At 42.6% G+C, this 20,102-nt stretch overlaps 1 protein-coding gene across 3 annotated transcripts in view; it reads left to right on the forward strand.

Moving 5' to 3' along the window:
- Positions 1–20,102, forward strand: part of mpp7a (MAGUK p55 scaffold protein 7a) — a 119,856-nt gene that overhangs the window by 87,295 nt on the left and 12,459 nt on the right. For all 3 annotated transcript variants that reach the window (XM_070853157.1, XM_070853158.1, XM_070853159.1), the window contains exon 12: positions 14,432–14,602. In XM_070853157.1, coding sequence (XP_070709258.1) covers positions 14,432–14,602 — 171 coding nt within the window. The remainder of the gene's footprint in view (positions 1–14,431; positions 14,603–20,102) is intronic.

Raw genomic sequence — 20,102 nt, forward strand, 5'->3', positions numbered from 1 at the left:
GTAAGGCATGACATAGGGGAATATGAACATGACTATAAAGTGAAGGGTGGAAAAGAAAGTCCCGACTAAAAAAAGAGATTCAGAAAAGAAAAAAATAAAACAAATGGGTGGACTGAAAGAGGAATAGATGGAGAGGGGAGCAGTGGAGGGGTCACATTCGGTAGCAGATGCGGCCCTGTGGGGTGGTGGTGGCTGGGTTAGGAGAGATGGAGGGAGACAAAGCCAGGTTCTGGCTCCATATACAGTGGACTGGCTGGGCCCTAGGGCCATAAACTCCAACCTAATTGAAGGATACTGCAGAGACCCTGCTGTTACCGAGCAGAGGACAAAGGTAGTGATTGAGGAGGGGGTCCCGCTCTCTTTCCAGCCCAGGAGCTACATCGGCTGGAACAATATTGGTCTTGGCGAGGGGCTGCGGCGAGCATTGCTTAACCGTGTCCATTTACGCCTAACAGTTGCGAGATATAAATAATCCCTTTCCTCAATGTTGCTGCTTTCATGGATATATTTCTCGGTTATGAAACTGATGTTTAAAGTGCCATCAGTTTCGCTGTTAAAGCCAGTTATTAATCAGGTACAGGGGTTAGATCAATTATTTTTCATCTTTACTTGTCCTCCTGGCCTGGCTGCCTCCCTTTTTTACCCCCCAGATCCTTTCAATAGATATCTGGCTCTCCTCCAGCTTCCCCATCTGCTCTCTCTGAACATACTAACAGCTCTCTGGGCTTTCTTGAGGCATATCTGTTCCTCTCTCTGACATGCAAACCTCTCCACTGTCTGATTGTTTGGTTTGGTTTGCAGTCTGCCAAACACGTGTACATACTTATCGCTCACCTTGGGGTCTTTCTACATCTCTCCATATCGACGCCTTCTTAAAATAATCGCCCAAGTCATTTTTTCAGATTTTTCAGGAAACACAAAAAACTGAACCATTTGTTGAATATATGATATTTACTAACAATTTTAATCAAAATAGTTATAACAACAGATGCCTATTGACATACAAACAACAATGTCAGTCAAACATGGAACATGAGAGAATTAAATGACTTAGGCAAATTTTTGAACATGCCTTTGTGACTTAGGCAATTTCAAACCTTCTACTCTGTCAAGAATAAAGCATAACTAATAAACTAACTAAACCTAATGCTGAGGAGGCATGTGCATTTCTTCACTTCTCCCTCCAGCTCTTCTTTGCTGGATTCTTGACTGATGTCTATTTGTGTGGCAAATTGTCAAAGAAGTGATGACACTCGACAGGCATGATGGGTTTCATTGACTGGAGGTCCTGGAACTTTCTCTCCTTGATTGGCAGAGCACATGGAAACAATCTTATCCATGCCATTGGCCCATTTGGCACCTGTACCCTTTGTGGCAGTTCTTCCCTTTTGAGAAGGACAGTCTGAAATGGACCTTGCCTTCACTGCTAAACTGAAGAGCCCGCAAGTCAGGTCTCCAGCTTTTTTGCCTGGTCTGATGCTAAAGAAGTAAGCTCCATTCAGTTTCAGGAACTCATCGTGCTTGAGCACTTTCACATGATAAGGTGATGGCCTGATTCTTGCCTGAAGTATAGAAGTATAATAACATAGTCTCTTGGGGTGAAGATATCTGCAACTATTTTGCGTTCAATAGTACTATGCATGCTGTCGCACTCCATTTGTGTATGACCTGCAACAAGGTATTTCTGTGTTATTAGTACCCCATATTTCCTTGCAAGCTCAGAGTATGCATTCGCATCTTTAACATCATCCATGGGAGCTGATGCTGCATCATTATCAACATGCTGCATTATCTCTTTAATGATAGTCTCATTGTCATCCTCAGTAGATGAGGACAGACTGGTGTCATGATTGTCAAGTGCATCTCCTACCAAAATGGAAAAAAAAATATTTAAACCCTTCAAAAATGTGTGATCATTCTGAGAAACATGAATTGCCTTGTAGTCAATTGTATTAAGCTACACCTAGGATTCCCAAAATGGTTTGCAAGTTGTCTCTAGACACAGCAGAACAGGCATACTATAATTCCAGTCAAATCATGTTATGATTTCTTAATTAGATGATGTACTGTGGAGAAAATTAGACAAAAAGCAATACTGTTTGTTCAAATATTGTTTGATAAGACATAAAAAGTTAACAGAAAGCTTATCACTTGTAAAAGCCATAGATTCTGGAGCCTATCCACTTTTTGTGCTTTTTAGCTAAATTCTTAAACTGAAATTTTAACTAAAAAGACTGAATAAAAACATGAAATATTATGCAATATTTATAGCCTAGTGTATATTATAGTAAACATCTTCACCTACCAATATGGGAGGAGCCCTGAATCGTGGAAATAACGTCAGAAACTGTGTAGAATTATCTTCTTCTTGAATCAGCTGCCATCTTGAAAAGCTTGTAAAATTGCCTAAGTTATATTGTCTTGTGACTTAGGCAAAATAAAACTGCCTAAGTCACACTCTTGACATAGGCAATTATACTAAAGGGGTAGAATGGCATGATCTGTTTAACTGAGGATGTAGGCAATTTTACCAGAGGTGGCCAGCATCATGAGGAGATGATTTAGGCAAAAAAATCATTTTTGTAAAAAAACGACTTAGGCAATTATTTTAAGAAGGTGACGATATATTACAGCACTGTCCCTCTTACCCTTCCTCCCCCTCTCTCTCTGAAGCATTTTTAAATGACGCTCACGATTGCTCTTAAGTGGCCCTGAACCTGGCCCTGTGTTCAGTTTATCCGGTCAGTCACTCAAAGAGGGGAGTAAATTTAAAAGTGCTGGGTGCGCTATTTTATTCCGTTTCAAGTTCCATTTTATTTTCAAAGGTTAGGGCAAGATAACACAGTGGAGACCACCCTCAGAATGTTTTAGAGCGAGTTATTTTTCCCGTCACATGAAAACTCCCTGCACTTCGGGTCATTTTCAGTATCCCAGTTACGCTTTATTATAATTGGTTGTAGCATTTTGTAATGTGAAAAATTCAGCTAATGCAAGGTAGGTGGGGGGGGTAATGCAGACCAGTTCAACTCTGTCTTTCATTCACTTCCTCATTCTGACTTTGAATAATCAGCTCAACATTTGAAGGCCAAGAGGTGCATGACAAAGATTTAATTTTCTATCATCTGGAAAATTCCACCGGTCTCATGTTGGTTGTTTAAAAAAGAGAGAGATGTAGTGAGCAAGAGAGAAAGTGACAGCGTCCAGTTTGTTCAAGGAGAAGGCCATCTGTTTGCTGGCTCGCTGCGAGGGTTACATCAGCTCATAACTCAGGGCCATTTAGATGGTGCTGACTAGGGGTCATTCCTTTGTCTCTGCCTCTGTTGTAAGGACATAACTGAAAGATTTTTCGTGCACCCACGCGGCACTGAAACTCTGCTAAACTGTGCAGAAGTGATCCAAAAGCCAAGAACGATCTAAAGAGTAAACACACCAACAATCTTATGGGACTTTAATGTGTAATATGACTCATTTACATTCGCGTTGTCAATGACAAGGACGGTAAAAGGGATCGGTTAGATCACTCACTGCAAAATCCAACTAGTTGATGTCACTGCCAGATTTATTTGGAAGGGAAAACAAGGATGAATGGTAAAATCATTACCCGAACCTCCTCGTCCAACTTGGACCCACCGTAGTTGTACCCACTCAGTGTTCTTGTGCAACAAAGGATTAAATTGATGTAAATGTTGAGTGTACTCTCTTATGGTTTTACTCACTAAAATAAATTGGCTTAGATAATCCAGCTGTAATTTCTATCCCCTTCCCACCTAATTGCAAGTGTTGTGTTTCTAGATCTTATCAGTAACAATGAGTGCAGTGTGATTATAACCAATGAAAACAACAGCCAAGACTGTTTAAATAAGACCCACATTATAATATACTAGAACTATCCTTAAGCTTAAACTCCACATCCTTTCAGATCTCTCTATTGCCATCCGTTCTTTTCCTTACCCTCTCTTGCAGTACCCTCACCTCACCCCCTTTGTCGTCCTCCGTAGTGAATCTTTAGTATGTGGGTGACATGTGATATACGCCTAAGCGTGCATCCCATCTCAGGAGAGCAAGTTGACCGTGAAGCATCCAGTGAGGCTGGTTAGCTGGCTGGTGGTAGACTGGATGGCTGCGTGCACAAAGTCGGCAGCCGCAATTTTGGCAGCCTCGTCTCCCTGCGCTCAGTAAATGATAGACTTGGCTGCCACCATCACTGCAGGTCTGGCCATCCACATACACATGCAATCATCGTCATCATCATCGCGATCACGACTCCAGCTCACTCTCATCATCGTCAAAATGGGCGAGCTAGTTAAAGGGACTGGCAGAAAAGGCAAAAGAGAAGCATTTAACCATTCTCAGATAGGCCGTGCCCTGTTGATTTACATTCACGTGTTATCGCATGATGTTCCGCTGCAGAAGGAATGTGATTGTACAAGGCCATTAGGCAAGGCAAACCCTTCCCGTGGCAGATAAGCACCAGATGAAAGCCTTCCAGAGTGTAATAAGGACATGACCTGGAAGCATATTAGAAGTCTTTGTGATTGTCATTGTTCTTGTTGTTTTCTCTTTCAAGTTCACCCTCAACTAAAAATGTCACATGACTACAGGAGGATGACGGCATCTGTAGGAATATTACCTTGAAACATAAACATGTGAAAAAATGTGTTGGATAAAGCCAGACACATTTGGCTCCACACTTCAGAACAATGGCTGCTCTCAAGTCCCTATGTTTTAAGCGAGAAAACGACGTTTGCAGCGATCAGTCCTGACTGCTGTTTTGGGTAGTCATACGTCCAGCTGTGACGCTACATCTCCTTGGGCTGTGGTGTGCTCTGGGAAATGACTGCAGTGCTGTGAGGCAAGCCCCATACTGTGGTAGACAGCGCTATGTATGTTTTTATTCAACCTTGTTCGGCCAAAATGGGAACACGTAAAGGGGAGGAAGCATCTATAAATGCCCGCAAACGTTCACGTCATCTTAAACCAAACACAACACAGATCCTGCATTCACTACGATTCTGTAACGATCATCCTATAGCTGTTAGATTGGAGTCATTTCAAAAGCTACTTTAGGTTGAAATGAACAACTTTACTGTGTCTTTTTAATATTTAGGTCTGAACTAATGTTGCCTCAATGTTATTTAGCACTTTGGAGGCTTTTAAATTGAAACATCTTTCTTTCTGTGAAGTCACAGTGAATGCACCACAGACATGTACCACAGGCTGTGTCTCACTAGGTAACAATGGATATAAATGTGTTTTATCAAAAGTGAAGTAGTAGAAATGTTATTTAGTAGAATGTGAAAGTTTGTTTTTATAGTATGATAGAATGAAAATATGAACTCAACATCTATTTACTAGCTTGAGCTTTCAACTTCTTCAGGTCATGTTTACAATATCCCTCCCAAAGTTCCCTACTTTGTTCATGTGATGACACTGAGCTGTCCTCCCGTCAACTGGGCGTAATTCACCAGCTAATGAAAACAACAAGTTGATGTTGAAAGCTTTGAAAAAAGCTAGTAAGTGAACTTTGAGTTAGAATATTTTAACATTTTTTTGTAAGTCACTGTAGTAGTTTTATGCACAGTAGTGATAACTGCAGTAAACGTGTATCCGTAGTACATAACCGAGTCATGGATTTAGTTTGATAGTAGTGGATCCAAGCATCTTTCACAAACCATTTTAATTATTATGTAATTTTGTAAATTACTCAATTCAAAACAATATTTTTGTATTGAATTGTCACAGCATCGTACTAGTGCACTTAATAATACAGCGAGCCGAACCAACTTAACTCCAGTTCAATTTAAATGTTTCACATAAGAAATTAAAGTTTTAATTCTTTCTTTTGTCATTTTTTTTTCTTTTTTCTGTTTTTTTGCTTTTCTAAGATGATGTGGCTGTAGAATTTGGTAGGTTACCTCTTCTTATTCATCTAGTCATCCAGTCATCTATTCACTCAACTTACATGTAATCCAAACATTTTCCCTAATCGTGAGTCATTTCCCTTCCTTGCTTCTGTTGCGCTCGCAGCTGAGGAAATTGAAGGTATTGCTTTTCTGACATCGCCCATCGAACAGGACTTAACTGATTATCTCACCGAGTGATAGTGTTTCAAAACACAAACAGTAAAACCATTCGTAATTGGCTCCCTGTCATAATTTCTTGTGTGTAATGAAAGTTCTACCGCTCACCTCTGTTTTTCATCATTTTTGTTTTCCTTTGCCCTGTCTTCCCATGTCAAAGCCAATCACTATTAAAGAGAAGCAACAGACCTCCCTGTCAATTTCCCCTCTTAAAAACATAAAAACTGGAGAGTTTGTAGGTTATTGCTTCTTACCTAGTCACCATCTAACTTGTTATCTTCATTAGAGTGGACACTGTTTTTAGAATCATTCCTTCACGTGTACACCATCAATAATCATGCACCTGCCGAAGTCACTAACATTACACACAGTTATTCATAGATTTACAACAACATCCAAAGTAATGGCCGGGGATGTAGTGAAATGTAAACTTAAATTGAGATTATGTCAATTATTATCTAAGTTCATATTCAAAGAATGTAGTTTATCCACATTTTTGGTGACCAATTTTTTAAATTCTATCCACTGTTATTTCTATAGGGAGGAATAAAGAATAACATTTTTGCTTATGTTGGTCGCCATGAACAACCTCTTTTCTTATCTACTACTACATCAATGGCTATCACTCTGGACAAAATGAAAATCTACAAACAAAAACAACTAATCAGATTTCTGTCTTGTTAACTGTACCTGTATGTTTTTCTCATGTATTTCTATGGACTTGTCCTTTTACCTCCTTTTACCCCAGTATGTGGTTAGAGGGATAGCCGCCTCATGTCTGACCTTCTCTTTAACATTATATTGTGCCTCTCTTCTGGCTTCTCCTTTCTTTCTCTTCTCATCACCAGAGGATGCTGACTATAGTAGCGGATTCCACCTAGGTGAGAGATGTTGTCTTCTTCTTTATCATGTTGTCCTCTGCTCTCCTGATGTGACCATTTCATCAGTGCAGTGAACACAGTGGCCAAGACTGTTAGATTTACAGTTTTCCTCTCCATTTATGTTCCCCTCACCCATAAGCCCTTCCTTAATAGATCAGGCTTTGTAGTGTGTACGTAGTCATGTTACACTGAGAAATAGCTTCCTGTTTTTCATAATGTGATTGGCGTGTTCTTTTAAAACTCGGAGTGATTTGAGTGCGACTGATTAAACGTGGACTCCCATGTAAAAACACAAAGAGGAGTTCTGTTGTGGTAGACTAGCCTTGGGTTTCTATTTCTGCTCTCTTGCTGAAAGCGCAAGTGCACTGGCAGATCATGTCATGGATTTGCAGAATGTAGTACTTATCCTGTTCTGCCTCTGCTGTGGGTCTGAAGACATCTTTGAGAATGGTTCTGGATGGATTTGGGTTAAAAGGACGGCTTGTTTTCCACGCTTTGTTCTGGAGGTCCGGCCGAGGGCCCGTTTCGTTGATGTGGTCCCGGTCAGACTTAATGACAATTACCATGGCCCACTTTGGTTCTGCAGCCCTTTCCAGAGAGCTGCTTCCAATTCTCTGTCTTGTACTGAAAATGTTCCCCATCATGTTTTTATTACCACTGTCATTTTCCCGACAAATCATAAGGTATCGTCCCTCTGGAAGACCACAGGCCGTACTAGCTGGCTCATACACAAATCCTCTGGCTGTCCATCTCCCCCTCTTTCTTTTGTTTCTGTCTCTTTATATCTTTCTCTGTCTCTCTCTCTCTTTGTCCCATTGTGTCTATATTCAGATGTGAAGTTCAAGAGGTGATACAGCCTCAGCGCTCTCCTTGCACACTACACCGTTTAGACTACAGATTTCACAGGATATCCAGTCCACAAGCAAGTTTATAAATACTGAGCTGAGCCATGTCTGCCAAGCTCAATCAGGGTCACTTCCCAAGGCTGAACTATGCCAAACACCAGTCCATTTTTTTTCCACTCATGTCCCCTTCAGGCTTGCCCTTGGTGTCACCCTGCCTCCTCCATGAGGTCAATGACCTCAGCCTCTCCTTTTCCTCCTCGGTACCCAAACAACATCCAGCACTGTAGCGGGTTAGCAGCATTTCTCTACTCCAGCAGCCCAGAATGAGGTTTCACTGAAATAAGAGAACTTCAGGAGGAGGAGAAGAAAAAAAAAATTGTGAGTTATAATAACATCTTCTCTGAGAGTACTTGCTGCATGGCTTTTCAGCCTGTTGAATGTGGTTGTATGATTTAGAGTTGGCCCGTTCCTTCAAATTTGAAATCGCAGAGCTTACACATGCTTTTGCAATGTTACTGAGGTTGCATGGGGAAATAAAGGAGGCGGTGGGAGGGGGTAGGTAGTTGTTGTCCTTAGTTTTTGGGTTGTTTTTTTCTTCATGCCTCTCTCAGTGATGCAACGTCTGTAAGTCCTTTGCCAAACACAATCCTGGAGCACCGCTCAAGCACGAGGAGGAAAGCTGTGTCCAGTGATTTCCTCTTATCGGGCCTTTCTAGAAACCAGTGCTTGGAGACTTTCATTTCTGTCCAGAGAATTTAAGAGCAGTTTGGTAAGCCAGGGCACACTGTATGTGTAGAGGATGCACGAAAAGATTAGTTTTTCCAGTCATCCATCAGTGCACAACGATACACTTGCACTGTGATATGGATGTACTGTATATTCGCCACAACACGTCACACCAGTGACATAACCCCCAAATCCTAAAGCTGAATGTTAATGCTCAGTTAAAGCTGAATGACGGGGAGCAGCGATATCCGTCAGCCCCTTGCAATCCAATTACGGCTAAGTTGTGAAAAAAATGATAGGACTTCATCAGGCTGCAGGTTCAGTAGTTTTGGACACGTAGCAGCTAATACACTGGGAATAGTGAGTGCCCCCCCCCCATAATCCAAAGAGGAAAGGTTTTTCCTTCACAAGATTGAAATTTCAATGGATATCTAACATTTGGATACAGTCAGAGCAGGTATGTGCGCTGACTTGACAGGTGTGCTTTCGTCAGCAGTAGTAGCCAACCATTCCATTTGTTTAATGAGTCAGAAAAGAGATGTGGAATTTCCTTGACTGTGGCTTTGTTGCATAGCATCTTCCCTGAACATCAGACTGTTGAGACAAACAGGAAAACAGACATTTAGCCTTAGCGCTTTTGGCACTCAGAGGCCCCTTTTGGCATGTTGATAGAGGCTTCAAGTCCAGTGAAAGCAGAATTACTTGTGTGTGTGTGTGTGTGTGTGTGTGAGGTTTTTTTTTCTCTTTCTTTAGCCAACACACAAGGCATTAGGCATCATTTTGAGACGAGACATTCCTGAGCCCAAAGAGCTGTGGGATAAGACTGAGGGGAAAAACAAATAGCACTAAACACAAATGGACCCCTTACAGCCAATGGTCTAGAGCCATATTCCACTATATAAGCCTGTAACACTTGGGTTGGGTGACACTTTCCAAATGCTTAGTGCGGAGACTGTGGAAACTACTCCCGGAATGTGTTCACCCCAGATAACAGCTCTAATGAGTTCACCACGGAGGACTGTTACGTCCATATTTCAAACGTCACACCCGTGATTGTCACCTTTGCTTTCATTACATTTATTAGGAGAGGAGTGAAATACAGCGCCCTGGCTGCAATCTGACTGAAACTTGCTTTCTTAATATCCCTAAAGCCCAGAGGCTGTCTTAGGGGCTGTTGTGGTCTTGTCCATAAATAGTTAGATGTTTGATACAATCAAATACTCAGCCATGGAGCACACTTTACTACTGTACCAGAATCGTTTCCACAGATGCGTGTTGACTTTAGAAAGACACACGTCTGTCTGTCTGTCTGTCTGTCTGTCTGTCTGTCTGTCTAGAGATATCCACTTCCATATTGCCACTCATTCTGCCTCTCCAGTGTTCTCCTCTCCTCGAGACCTTGAATCTTCTGGAGGTATTTGGCAGTACGTTGACCCACAGTTACATGGCTTAACTTCTGTCTTTACAATAAAGTCAGATCTCCAGAAATCTGGGCATGTCATGCCTCGACAGTCTAGCATACATTCTCGTGTTATGCAGTCAAAGCAAACTGGTGATAAATCTCAGAGCAGCTTTTCTGTCAACCCCATGTTTTTGTAATTTTGTCACTATGAGCAGCAGAGCTTCGGGTAATAACGGCTGCCAGCGTGGAAATCGTCCATTTAATCATGTCGGCCTCATCTCCCCTTTGACTGCCTTGACACAGTATGTTGACTGTCCCACAAGGGAAAGCAGGACACTTGATCTGCTTTATGCAAATGCCAAGGAGGCACACACTGCTTCAGCAACCTCCACCACTTGGCAGATCAGATCACAACCTGGTCCGTTTGAAGTCTTCCTACAAAACCTGTGTAGTGAGGCAGCCTGCAGCCACCCGCACATTCAGGAAGTGGACACCAGAGGCCAGTGAATCTCTTAGGGCCTGCTTTGAGTGCACAGATTGGGATGTACTGCTGGGGTCACAGGAAAATAACATGAACTTGGGACTCTGACATTGATATAATGGTTGACTGCACTACAGACTATATTAACTTCTTTAGGGACGTGGTTATACAAGGAATGAATGTACACTGTTTCCCCAAATGAAGTTAAAACAGTTCTACAATAGGTTTGACACTGGGGCCAATGTCTGCCCTGCCCTGCCCTGCCCATGCTGGCACAGCCTCACCCCCCCCCGCCATCTCCTCCGCTTCATTGCGCCCCCAAAACTGTGGCTGCGTCTCCTCCCTCATCTGGGCCCTCCCTGCACCCTCACGACAGACGAGGTGAGGGGGCGGAGCTCAAGAGGTTGCACCCAGCAAAAGCAGCTGAACCAGATGCTGTGTGTGTCCGAGACTGCTTAAGGTCCGTCAAGCCCGAATGGTGGAGCCCCTCCAGAGGATCTAGACAGGGAGGGCTGCGGGTCTGTGGAAAACATCATGTCTCATTCCAGTACCTGAACAACGAGGTAGCGCAGTCCTGCAAATACCTGGGTGTGCACCCTGACGGTGTATTGTTTTCTGCGGCAGTCTGCTGGGGAGGGCATGGCAGCTCAGAACACCAGGCGGCTGGACAAGCTGGTTGAAAAGGCTGGTTCAGTGGTGGGTAGAAGCCTGGAGTCACTGGAGATGGTGGTGGAGAGATGCACAAGGAGCAAGCTGCAGGTTATTCTATCTATCTCTATCTCTATCTCTATCTCTCTATCTCTCTCTCTCCTCAGCTGCCTACTATGAGCCCTCATCATCCCTTCCAACCGAGCCAGTAATAGACAAGCATAATGAGGCAAGAAGAGCCAGTAATGCTTCCCACATTTCGTGCCCACGAACCATACTAAGTGTTACAGCATTAAATCACAGCATGTAGCATCTAGCCAAGAGCGTAATAGTCAATTAATCCCCAGCTGCCATGACTGGTTAATTCCATAGATGTTGTCTCTTTTAGTCCAGAGGACGGAGGGCCTCCACCAAGAGAGCCAGGATGGCACTGGAGCTGTCAGCTCCATCTCCTGTAGTTAGGTCACAGGCCCCAGACAGCTGCCCTGCATCACTGCACCGGGGCCTTGCAACAGGTGGTTTCACTATGAGCCTTTCTCTCTTAGCTTAACCACTCTCTGCAGAAAATTAAGTTTGATTGGAGGGAAAACGGCAGTCATTTTTTATTCTTCTCTATGTTGTCATCTCGCTGATCGCCTACGCGTGATGTCTGGAAGACCCGATGCTTGTATTGTTCTCAGGCTTCTCCTCTTTCAGACGCCCATTGGCAAAGGCATGACTTGAGTATTTTTGAGTCGTCTGTTATTTTTTTTATGAATACTTGTCTTACTGCGCCGTACTTTTCTTTTCCTTTTACATTTGTGGCCGTTTCTTTTACAGGTGCGGGTTTGTAGCAATTCACAGGATGTTAATGTCCGAGTTGGCAGTTTGTATTCGCAGTTTGCAGAGGCCTCCGTGCGTTTTTTATGTGCTTGATGAATTTCCTACGTGGCTGTTAGATATTATCACACTGGAAAATGGGCTTGCAGGACTGCTGGCGACTTCCAAGCGCGTGTGTGTGTGAGTGAGTGAGTCAGAGTCCGTACATGCAAGTATTCAGTTCTCGTTTTGGCAATAATCCAGTGACAGCCTGGTGTACACTATTAGGATATGCGTGTGCGTATGTGGGACTTCAGCAGGGAAACTTAAACTCCATATACCCCAAGACACACAACACGCTTTAGCAGAAAACACACCAGGACACTGTTGCTCCTCAGCCGTCATTCCAGGGAAATTAAAAACAGAACTATTTTCGGCAAATTTGATTTGACCTGTCAAACCACTGAGACAGGTATTGGACCTCGGAGGCTAATATATCACACGGTTCTTTTCGACTAGCAAGCCTCCTGGCCTTCTGTGTTGGTCTTTGAACATACCCCAGGCATTTCATGACAAACAGGTAGCCTGTCTTTGCTTGAACGGGATTTGATTCATTCCTTTGTTCTGGATCAAATTCATTTCCATCCTCTCTGTTCAATTCAGAGCAGAGAGACGAGGAAGAGCATCTCTCAATGCACACGACACATCAAAGCTTGAAGCAGATGGGCTACAGCAGCAGAGGACCACATGGCCACTTCATTAGGTTACCTTGCTGCTTAATAAAGTGGCCAGTTAGTGCGTAATAACTGCATAGCTTTGTAATGAGACCCTTTGCACCTGCCTACCTTGTGGAAAGTAATAGATTGCCCTTAGCCTGAGCCAATGCGATGGCAGCTTGTAATACTTCAAGACAGATAGAATTAATGACTTTCATGGTATTACTTAAAGCCTAATTTGCCAGTAGTATGTTTACCTTGTGATAAATAACTGACCAGAGTGGGTTTTGAGGTCTAAACTCTCAATACGATATCATTAACATCATACTTTTAATGTTTATTGTAATGATGTCTACCCTCGTGGATATTGGTTACAGTCTGATGTCTTTACAGGAGAAATGCAGATGAGCGGTGCATGTTTTCCACTGTGTGGCACGGGGTAAAACTCCTGGGGTGGGGGCGGGGGGGGGCTGAGGGTGCTGAATGAGTAGATTAACCACCGAGAAATGGCACAGACAACGCAAACCGCAGCTTGCCCACAGTGGAACAGAGTCTGCCTTTAATGTTCAATGTAACACTATATTCAGTGCCGGGGTGTGTTTGTACACTCATACGTATACACAAGCTCATGCAAAAACATTATTATTCTGCTCCAGTGACTTACTGTGTTTTTCATTTGTAACTCAGCATAGGTCCATAGCTCCATCCCTTAGCTCCATATCCATATTAAAAGGGGCTTTTAGGAAAAGAATAAGCTGAGTGGAATATAGACTCTAGTCTGCACAGTCCCATAGTGTTTTGAAAAGTTGTGGCAAGTATTAGGGTGGTGGGTAACAGGAGCTATTTCAGCATGTGATTCTTCTCTCAGTGCGGCCTTATTCTTACTCAGGCACCTTGCATCATATTCATTAATTCATTAATTACTGATTAAAAACTGTATTAAGGATAGAGAACGCTGAAAACAACCCATACGCAGAAATAGGAAATGAGACATCCTGGGTCAAAGTGGGGGTAAATGTCAGCTTTTGATAATGTCATAGAAATTAGGCATGCACACTCTTGGATCAGTAAAAAAAAAAAAGCCTTTGTGACAGAAGTCAGAGGACATGATGTGCATCATAAACCAATCAGATGACTGCTATTATAAAGTGACCTGCACACATGGGGGAACCTTTCCTTTGCAGCCTGTCAGAGAACACTAAGAGGTACACACATAACTGATTAATATCTGAAATTGCAATGTGAACGAAATGCAAATCGCACTCTTTGAAATCCTCAGACGATAGCGGTCAATTACATAAAGAGATCATCTTGTTTCTTCCATTAATCAGCAGGAATCCGGCTCGAGAGACCACAAGATTCAAAACGGATATAAAAAACAGGGATGAGTCGTTCCTACTTTTGAAGAGAAAGAGAGAATATAGTTAATTAGCAAACATCCAATATTGTTTTGTATAGCTTATAGCTGAAACCAGCCTCCAAGGGAGATATCTGTGCGCACAAAAGAAGAAAATTTAAATCCTCTGCATGTCACAAGGGGAGAATCTGAATTAACTGTTTTCAGTGTGATATCCAGGGAAACCGTTTGGCCCAGTGTTGTATCGTTGTTCTTTCACCTACAACAAAGATAGCTGTCATGAACTGAGCTGCACAATACAATATGAGGTTTTGGACACTGAGCCGCGAAGGTGTTTGCCAAGACACTGAACCGATCATAAATCGGATTGCACAGCTGCAGGCTTACATGTGCATACATTTTTGCTGAACACACAAAACTTTTTCGTATATTTAAGGTGAACGTGTTTCTTTCTGTCTCCTCTGCCTTTCTTCTGTCAATTTTGTCCTCACCTCAAGCTGGGTTCAGGAGGAGCTTCCGTCTCAGCAGGAGGGACAAGAAGACCAACAAGTCCATGTATGAGTGTAAGAAGAGTGAAATATACGACATGGCCGACGTGCCCACGTACGAGGAGGTCACCATGTACCGCAGGCAGAGTGGAGCTAAACACAGACTGGTGGTCCTAGCAGGTGAGTAGGCAGCTGGAGTCCAGACACATTCAAAAAAAAAAAAAAAAAAAGCCACTATTGTCGAGCTCTAATGTCACCGTCTACCTTACACTTTGTGTAGAAGTTTTTTTTTTTTTTTTAGGAGGTTACGGCTCTGTCAAACTTGGCACCATAGATTTTAATAAAAGTCCTCACCTCCCGCTATGGTGACGCATTTCTGTGACTCAGAGTTCTGCAGCTCCAGAAGCCCAGCCTTGCCCCTCCACGACCCCTAACCCAGGATTGAGCTTTCCAATGCGGGGACTCACCCACAGTCACTCCTTAATTTATGCTTTTGGCACTAAGTGGAATCGACAGAGCAGACCTCGTATTAATCAGTCATATTTAGTACTTTCATTTACGGCACCTCACTCTCAATGTCCTTTCAGTTTTTTTTTTTAAAGTCGATGGAATTGTTAACACTTGCCTCCAGGAGTGGGTGTTACAAAGCCCTCCAAAGAGCTTTATAATGCGCCAAGGTCTTGAAATGAATTTAGTGGTTTCTCATTTTGTATTTGTAGTTAGACGATGAGCATTGCCAGTAAATGGTGGAACAATACGCTAAAGCCAGGTGCAACAGTAAAGACTTAAATCTTTCTCAGGACCAACTGTACCATCAGTGAGTTCTAGGCTTTTCCACATTTTTCCTTTTAAGGTTTGTTACTTGTAACAAAAAAAATGACAAGAATGTCCCAGACATAGATGGAACAAAACATTCTCTTTCCAGTGTGATTCTTTCAAATTTATATCCATTAATCAAGAGATATACTAAGGGAATGAATATTCAAATCTCTGTCCCAGGTTTTTATCTTCACATAAGCCAACAGGAATGCTTGAACATTTGTGAGGTTAATTTAGAAATTTACACCACTGGCAACAAGGTCACAACGTTTTTTTTTTTTTGTTTTTTTTCCCTTCTCACACACGCTCAGTGCAGAGGTGTGCTCCTTTCCTGATTGACCAGGCCTCGCTTCACTTAAATATGCCACACAGTGCATGGACTTCATCAGGCGTGTTGCAAATTAGCAAGCCCGTTTTTCCTGCCAGCATTTCACAGCCTTACACAGAGGATGCTGTACCTTTCCCCTGTCATGTTAAAGTAAATATTTTCAATTAACTTCCATAATTTGGAGGACAACTTATGGACAATTTCATACGTAACGAAGCAGAGGGCTATTGGAAAGATCTGCTTTATGTTTCTCTGCCTCCCTCTCTCCTTCTTCCTCTCCCTGGAGCTCCTTGATTTTTCTTATTAGAAATATTTCTGTCTCTTTTCAGTTACTGCTCTTTTTTTTTTTTTGTCGTCCAGAGGTGAGATGTTTCGTTCCTTGAGAAAAATCACTTTCAGCTAAATGTATCTGATCTTCATTTGATCCGTTAAAGCAACTTGTATAGTTGTGAAACTTCAAACGGGACCTCTCTAAAACAGACCCACCAGCTTTACCGTAAACTCTTGTAGCATCCAGGACAGTTGGAAGATACTACAATAGACATAATAGATCACAAAACATCATAGTTGGGGAATGATGTGCTTCTTGGCAGATGGGGAATGAAAGTCTGCATTGTCGCAGGACTTTCAGACGTGACACAACTCTTGACATCGGCCTTACATGTTTTCTGACCGGCTCAGCACGATGCACAATATTATTTTCACATCAAAGTGATGGTTTTGTGCTGATCTCCATATGGCCTTGTAACTTGACACACTGAATTTACAGTAAGATGTATTGCCTACAATGCCTAGGTGAATGATTATGTGGTATCCAAATGAATCAAATTTAAACTTTGAAGGCTGTGATGTGATGTTAGGTGATAGGTGGATCATCCTGTAAATCCTTTATCCTTTAAATACGGTTGCAGCAAAGACCCACGTGTAATGCCGTGATACACCCTGCCCCGGATGCGAGGAAGGCTGGGGAGTTTTTTTCGGCTGGGTCAGGGCTCTGAGACACAGAGCTGGGCCTCGTCAGGCTTGGCCTCAGCCTCTCAGCACAAACTGCATGCGATGTGCTCCACGCTTGGCCTGGAAGTTATTACGCCTGTGATATTAAAGGCAACTTCTCTAATGAGTGTGGTAATGAAGTCTGACACTTTTACTGGCATGACAATCTGCAAGGCCAGAAGTACCACAAGAGGGCCAACGAGAGAGACAAATGAAGGGAGACAAAAAAACTCATAAACACGATGTAAATACTGCAGCTCGGTCCAGAAAATTTAGAATTATATGGTTTTTTTTTTTATTGTGATGTTCAGATTTATAATGTTGCTGTTGTATTGGGGGGGGGGGGTTGTGTAAAACAAACAATGCACAAAGAGGTGGCGTGCTTGTGCTTGTAAAAGACCTGATGGTGGTCCTGCTGGGCCCCACTGGTAGGTGGTGGTACGGCTGAAATAAGCGTTAATCACCATCTGAGGTGCTCTGATGGAGACCTGCTGCCGTGCATTATCGATATCACAAGTGGCAAGCAAGGGAGCAATGCACAAGGTGGAAATGGTTTTAGGAGTGTGCCGAAGTGAGGCTGTCAGTACCAAGGGTAGTTCAAATTGCTCTGTTGGTCCCCTGTGCCTGGGCCCTGATATCCAAGCTCAGGCTCAAGTAAACAGGCTTGTGCGGAGGTTCTGCGGCCTCCCTGGAGGACTGTCTGCACTACTGTGATAGGGCTCGTAAAAGAGCCTCTTTAACACGCTCTGCCACCTTCAGCACCTACAACAACATTGGTCCACAGCTCCAGAAACAAATTCAAAATGAACTCTATTTCCTCGTCTTAATAAATCAACCACGTACTCAACCCCAAGTTCTCTGACTTTTTTCCCTGACTGAAAAACTCCTTCTCCCGGCTAAGATTGATTGCTGTCTTTGCTTGGCCATGTGCTTGTTTATGTGAGACAGTAACCACAGAATGCTTCGCACTGTCGATCCAAAAAGGGGTCGGGGTATTTTTTCTGTGTTTTTCCTTTTTTTTTTTTTCCCCATTTCTCTTCTTGAATTTACTGTAGAGTGTGTTAGTGCGCTGAGGAAACAGCTTTTATCACTTAGAGCAGTCGCACAATGGGGCCCAAACCATGTATTACTGGGTGTAGAAGTAACAGCGACGCATGGCATGAATTTGTCGGCGTGAGAAGGCTGCCAGCGTTCAGGGATTGTGTTTAAAAGAAGACATGTTGTCCACACGTATTTATCAGGTTGTGGATCTTTCCAAAAACCTTACTGTTTCACACAAGGTTGTTGAGGAACAGCTATCACTAGAGGAAACAGCACACTTAAAAAATACGCTGCTGGTCTTTTTCGCCATTTTTCTTCTCTCCGTTCTTCCTCTCTTTTCACCTAATCCACATCACCAAGTGAACTCATTGTCCGTTTGTTTTAGAGGAGCGGCCTGCTAAACACATTTGCCTGGAGAAACAAATTTCCAATAGAGTTCGATGCGATTGTAGTGCCTGCCCAGAACGTCAGGCATGTGAAATCTCAAGCCCAGATCAAGTGCTGTCTCTAACTGTCCACACACTTCAGAGCTGTGGTAAAACACTGAAACACAGAGGCGTGCACTTGTACTTCCAAACCTAATTTCTTGTCCAGTTCCTTGAAGACACTGATGCCAGTCGGTTCAAATTAGGATGATGTAGCACCCTGGTAACAGCCACCAAAATACTGCGAAATGGCTTCGAAAGACAGGAGTAGAAAAAGAGACGAAAGGGAAACTTAAAACAAGAAAAATTTGGATAGTTGGCGGCTGTGGCTCAGAGGTAGAGCGGGTCGTCCCTCAATCAGAAGGTCGGTGGTTCGATCCCCAGCTCCTATGAGTCAGTGTGCCGAAGTGTCCATGGGCAAGGCACTGAATGTGAAAGAATAGTCTCCTCCAACTTAGATTCCTCCTGTATGATGTAATGTAAAAGTGCTTTGAGTAGTTGAAATAACTAGAAAGGTGCCGTACAAATACAGACCATTTACCATTTACTTCCACCAAACGAAAACCAGTGGCAACAAGGTTCTTAGATTAAAAAAAAAAACTATTTATCTCTGCACATGCTGGTACAGCTGCATTTTTGCATTAAAGTAAGAGTTTGTTAATATCAAAATTGAACTTTGCCATCTCCATATGTGGGCGAATTGGCTAATGCTGGATTGATGCCGAGCATTTAAAGCTACAGATAAATCAATAAACAGTACTCCATCAGTCTTTTTCACCTCCCTCTCCCAAACTCATGAGAAGGCTTCCTTACCTCTACTATGCACCCACATTTTTATCAGGTTTCATGTTCTACCAAACTACAATATGAGAGCAACTGGTTAAAAACTAACTGTAGAATTGCTACAGCTTTGTCATATTAAATCAGTTGTCTTCGTCCAAATGATTTTATTGGGTTAATCGTGTTTGAAAAAAATAAGAAATTAAATTCACACTGTGGTAAATTGATGTGATATTAAATAAAAACAAGGTTTCCCTGTCCTGTCTGTAGGCAGTAAACCATGTCACTGTAACAGAACAGTAGAAAGACATTCAAGTTAAGATGAGATCATTCACATCACAGAGACTGGCAGCAGGTGAGGAAAGCCCTAAAGAAGTATTTGAATTAAACAAATAATAGAAGAAAAGATAGAAATTAGGGAGATGACATTTAAAAGTCTAACTGAAGTGAAGGATAGAAGAAAGTGTTGCTTCAAAGATTTACAAATTATTGAGCTGCTCTCGGGCCGGTGGGTGGGGTGCCCTTCAAGGCATTTGGGAAAGAGGCCTAGGGATGACCATAGATGCAGATGTTTGGGGTTCGACTTGGAAAAACCTTCCCAAAGTCTCAGTGAAAATCCAGCTGATTCACTGTAAAATGGTACACAGGATATAGTCCACCCCAGTGAGGACAGATAGAATGTTAGAACTGTCAGTCACCGGGGATCCTCAGCTGTGCTTCTTCTACTTCACACCTCAAGGCTCGACCAACGACCGTTAATCACTGGTTGTGTGACAGCCAAACAGCTTATTGTACTACATTGGAAATGTGCACACTTGTAGGACAGTTGTCGTGGTCACCACAGACCTTGTTTAACGATATGAGGATGAGCAATCTGATTGGTTCAAGGTGTTTGAGCTGATCAAGAAAATACCACTCTTGTGGACTGGACTGGACTCTGATCAACCATGACTTGACTTGTTTTACCTTGTGACTGCTGTTTTATCATTTATTTTATTATATCATTTTTTAAATAATTATTCTGCTTCATTGTTGTTGTGTATCTCGCATTACATAACCTTTGTTACTGTTTTGTGGTATGCTATTATAGGTTGTGTGTGTGGTGTGTGCAGTATGATAATACCTTTTTGAAAATTAAAAAAAAATTATAAATGAAAAAAAACAAAAGCACACGTGTTACTAATAGCATTAACCATGGCGACCTAAATTAAGTTTTGAAGGGAAAGCATTTAGCATGGCAGCCTGTCCTGATTGGAGGGAGGTGGTGATGTATTCTGTGACCTCTGTCGTGATC

Source organism: Pempheris klunzingeri, chromosome 21, assembly GCF_042242105.1.
Source record: "Pempheris klunzingeri isolate RE-2024b chromosome 21, fPemKlu1.hap1, whole genome shotgun sequence".
Classification (NCBI taxonomy): domain Eukaryota; kingdom Metazoa; phylum Chordata; class Actinopteri; order Acropomatiformes; family Pempheridae; genus Pempheris; species Pempheris klunzingeri.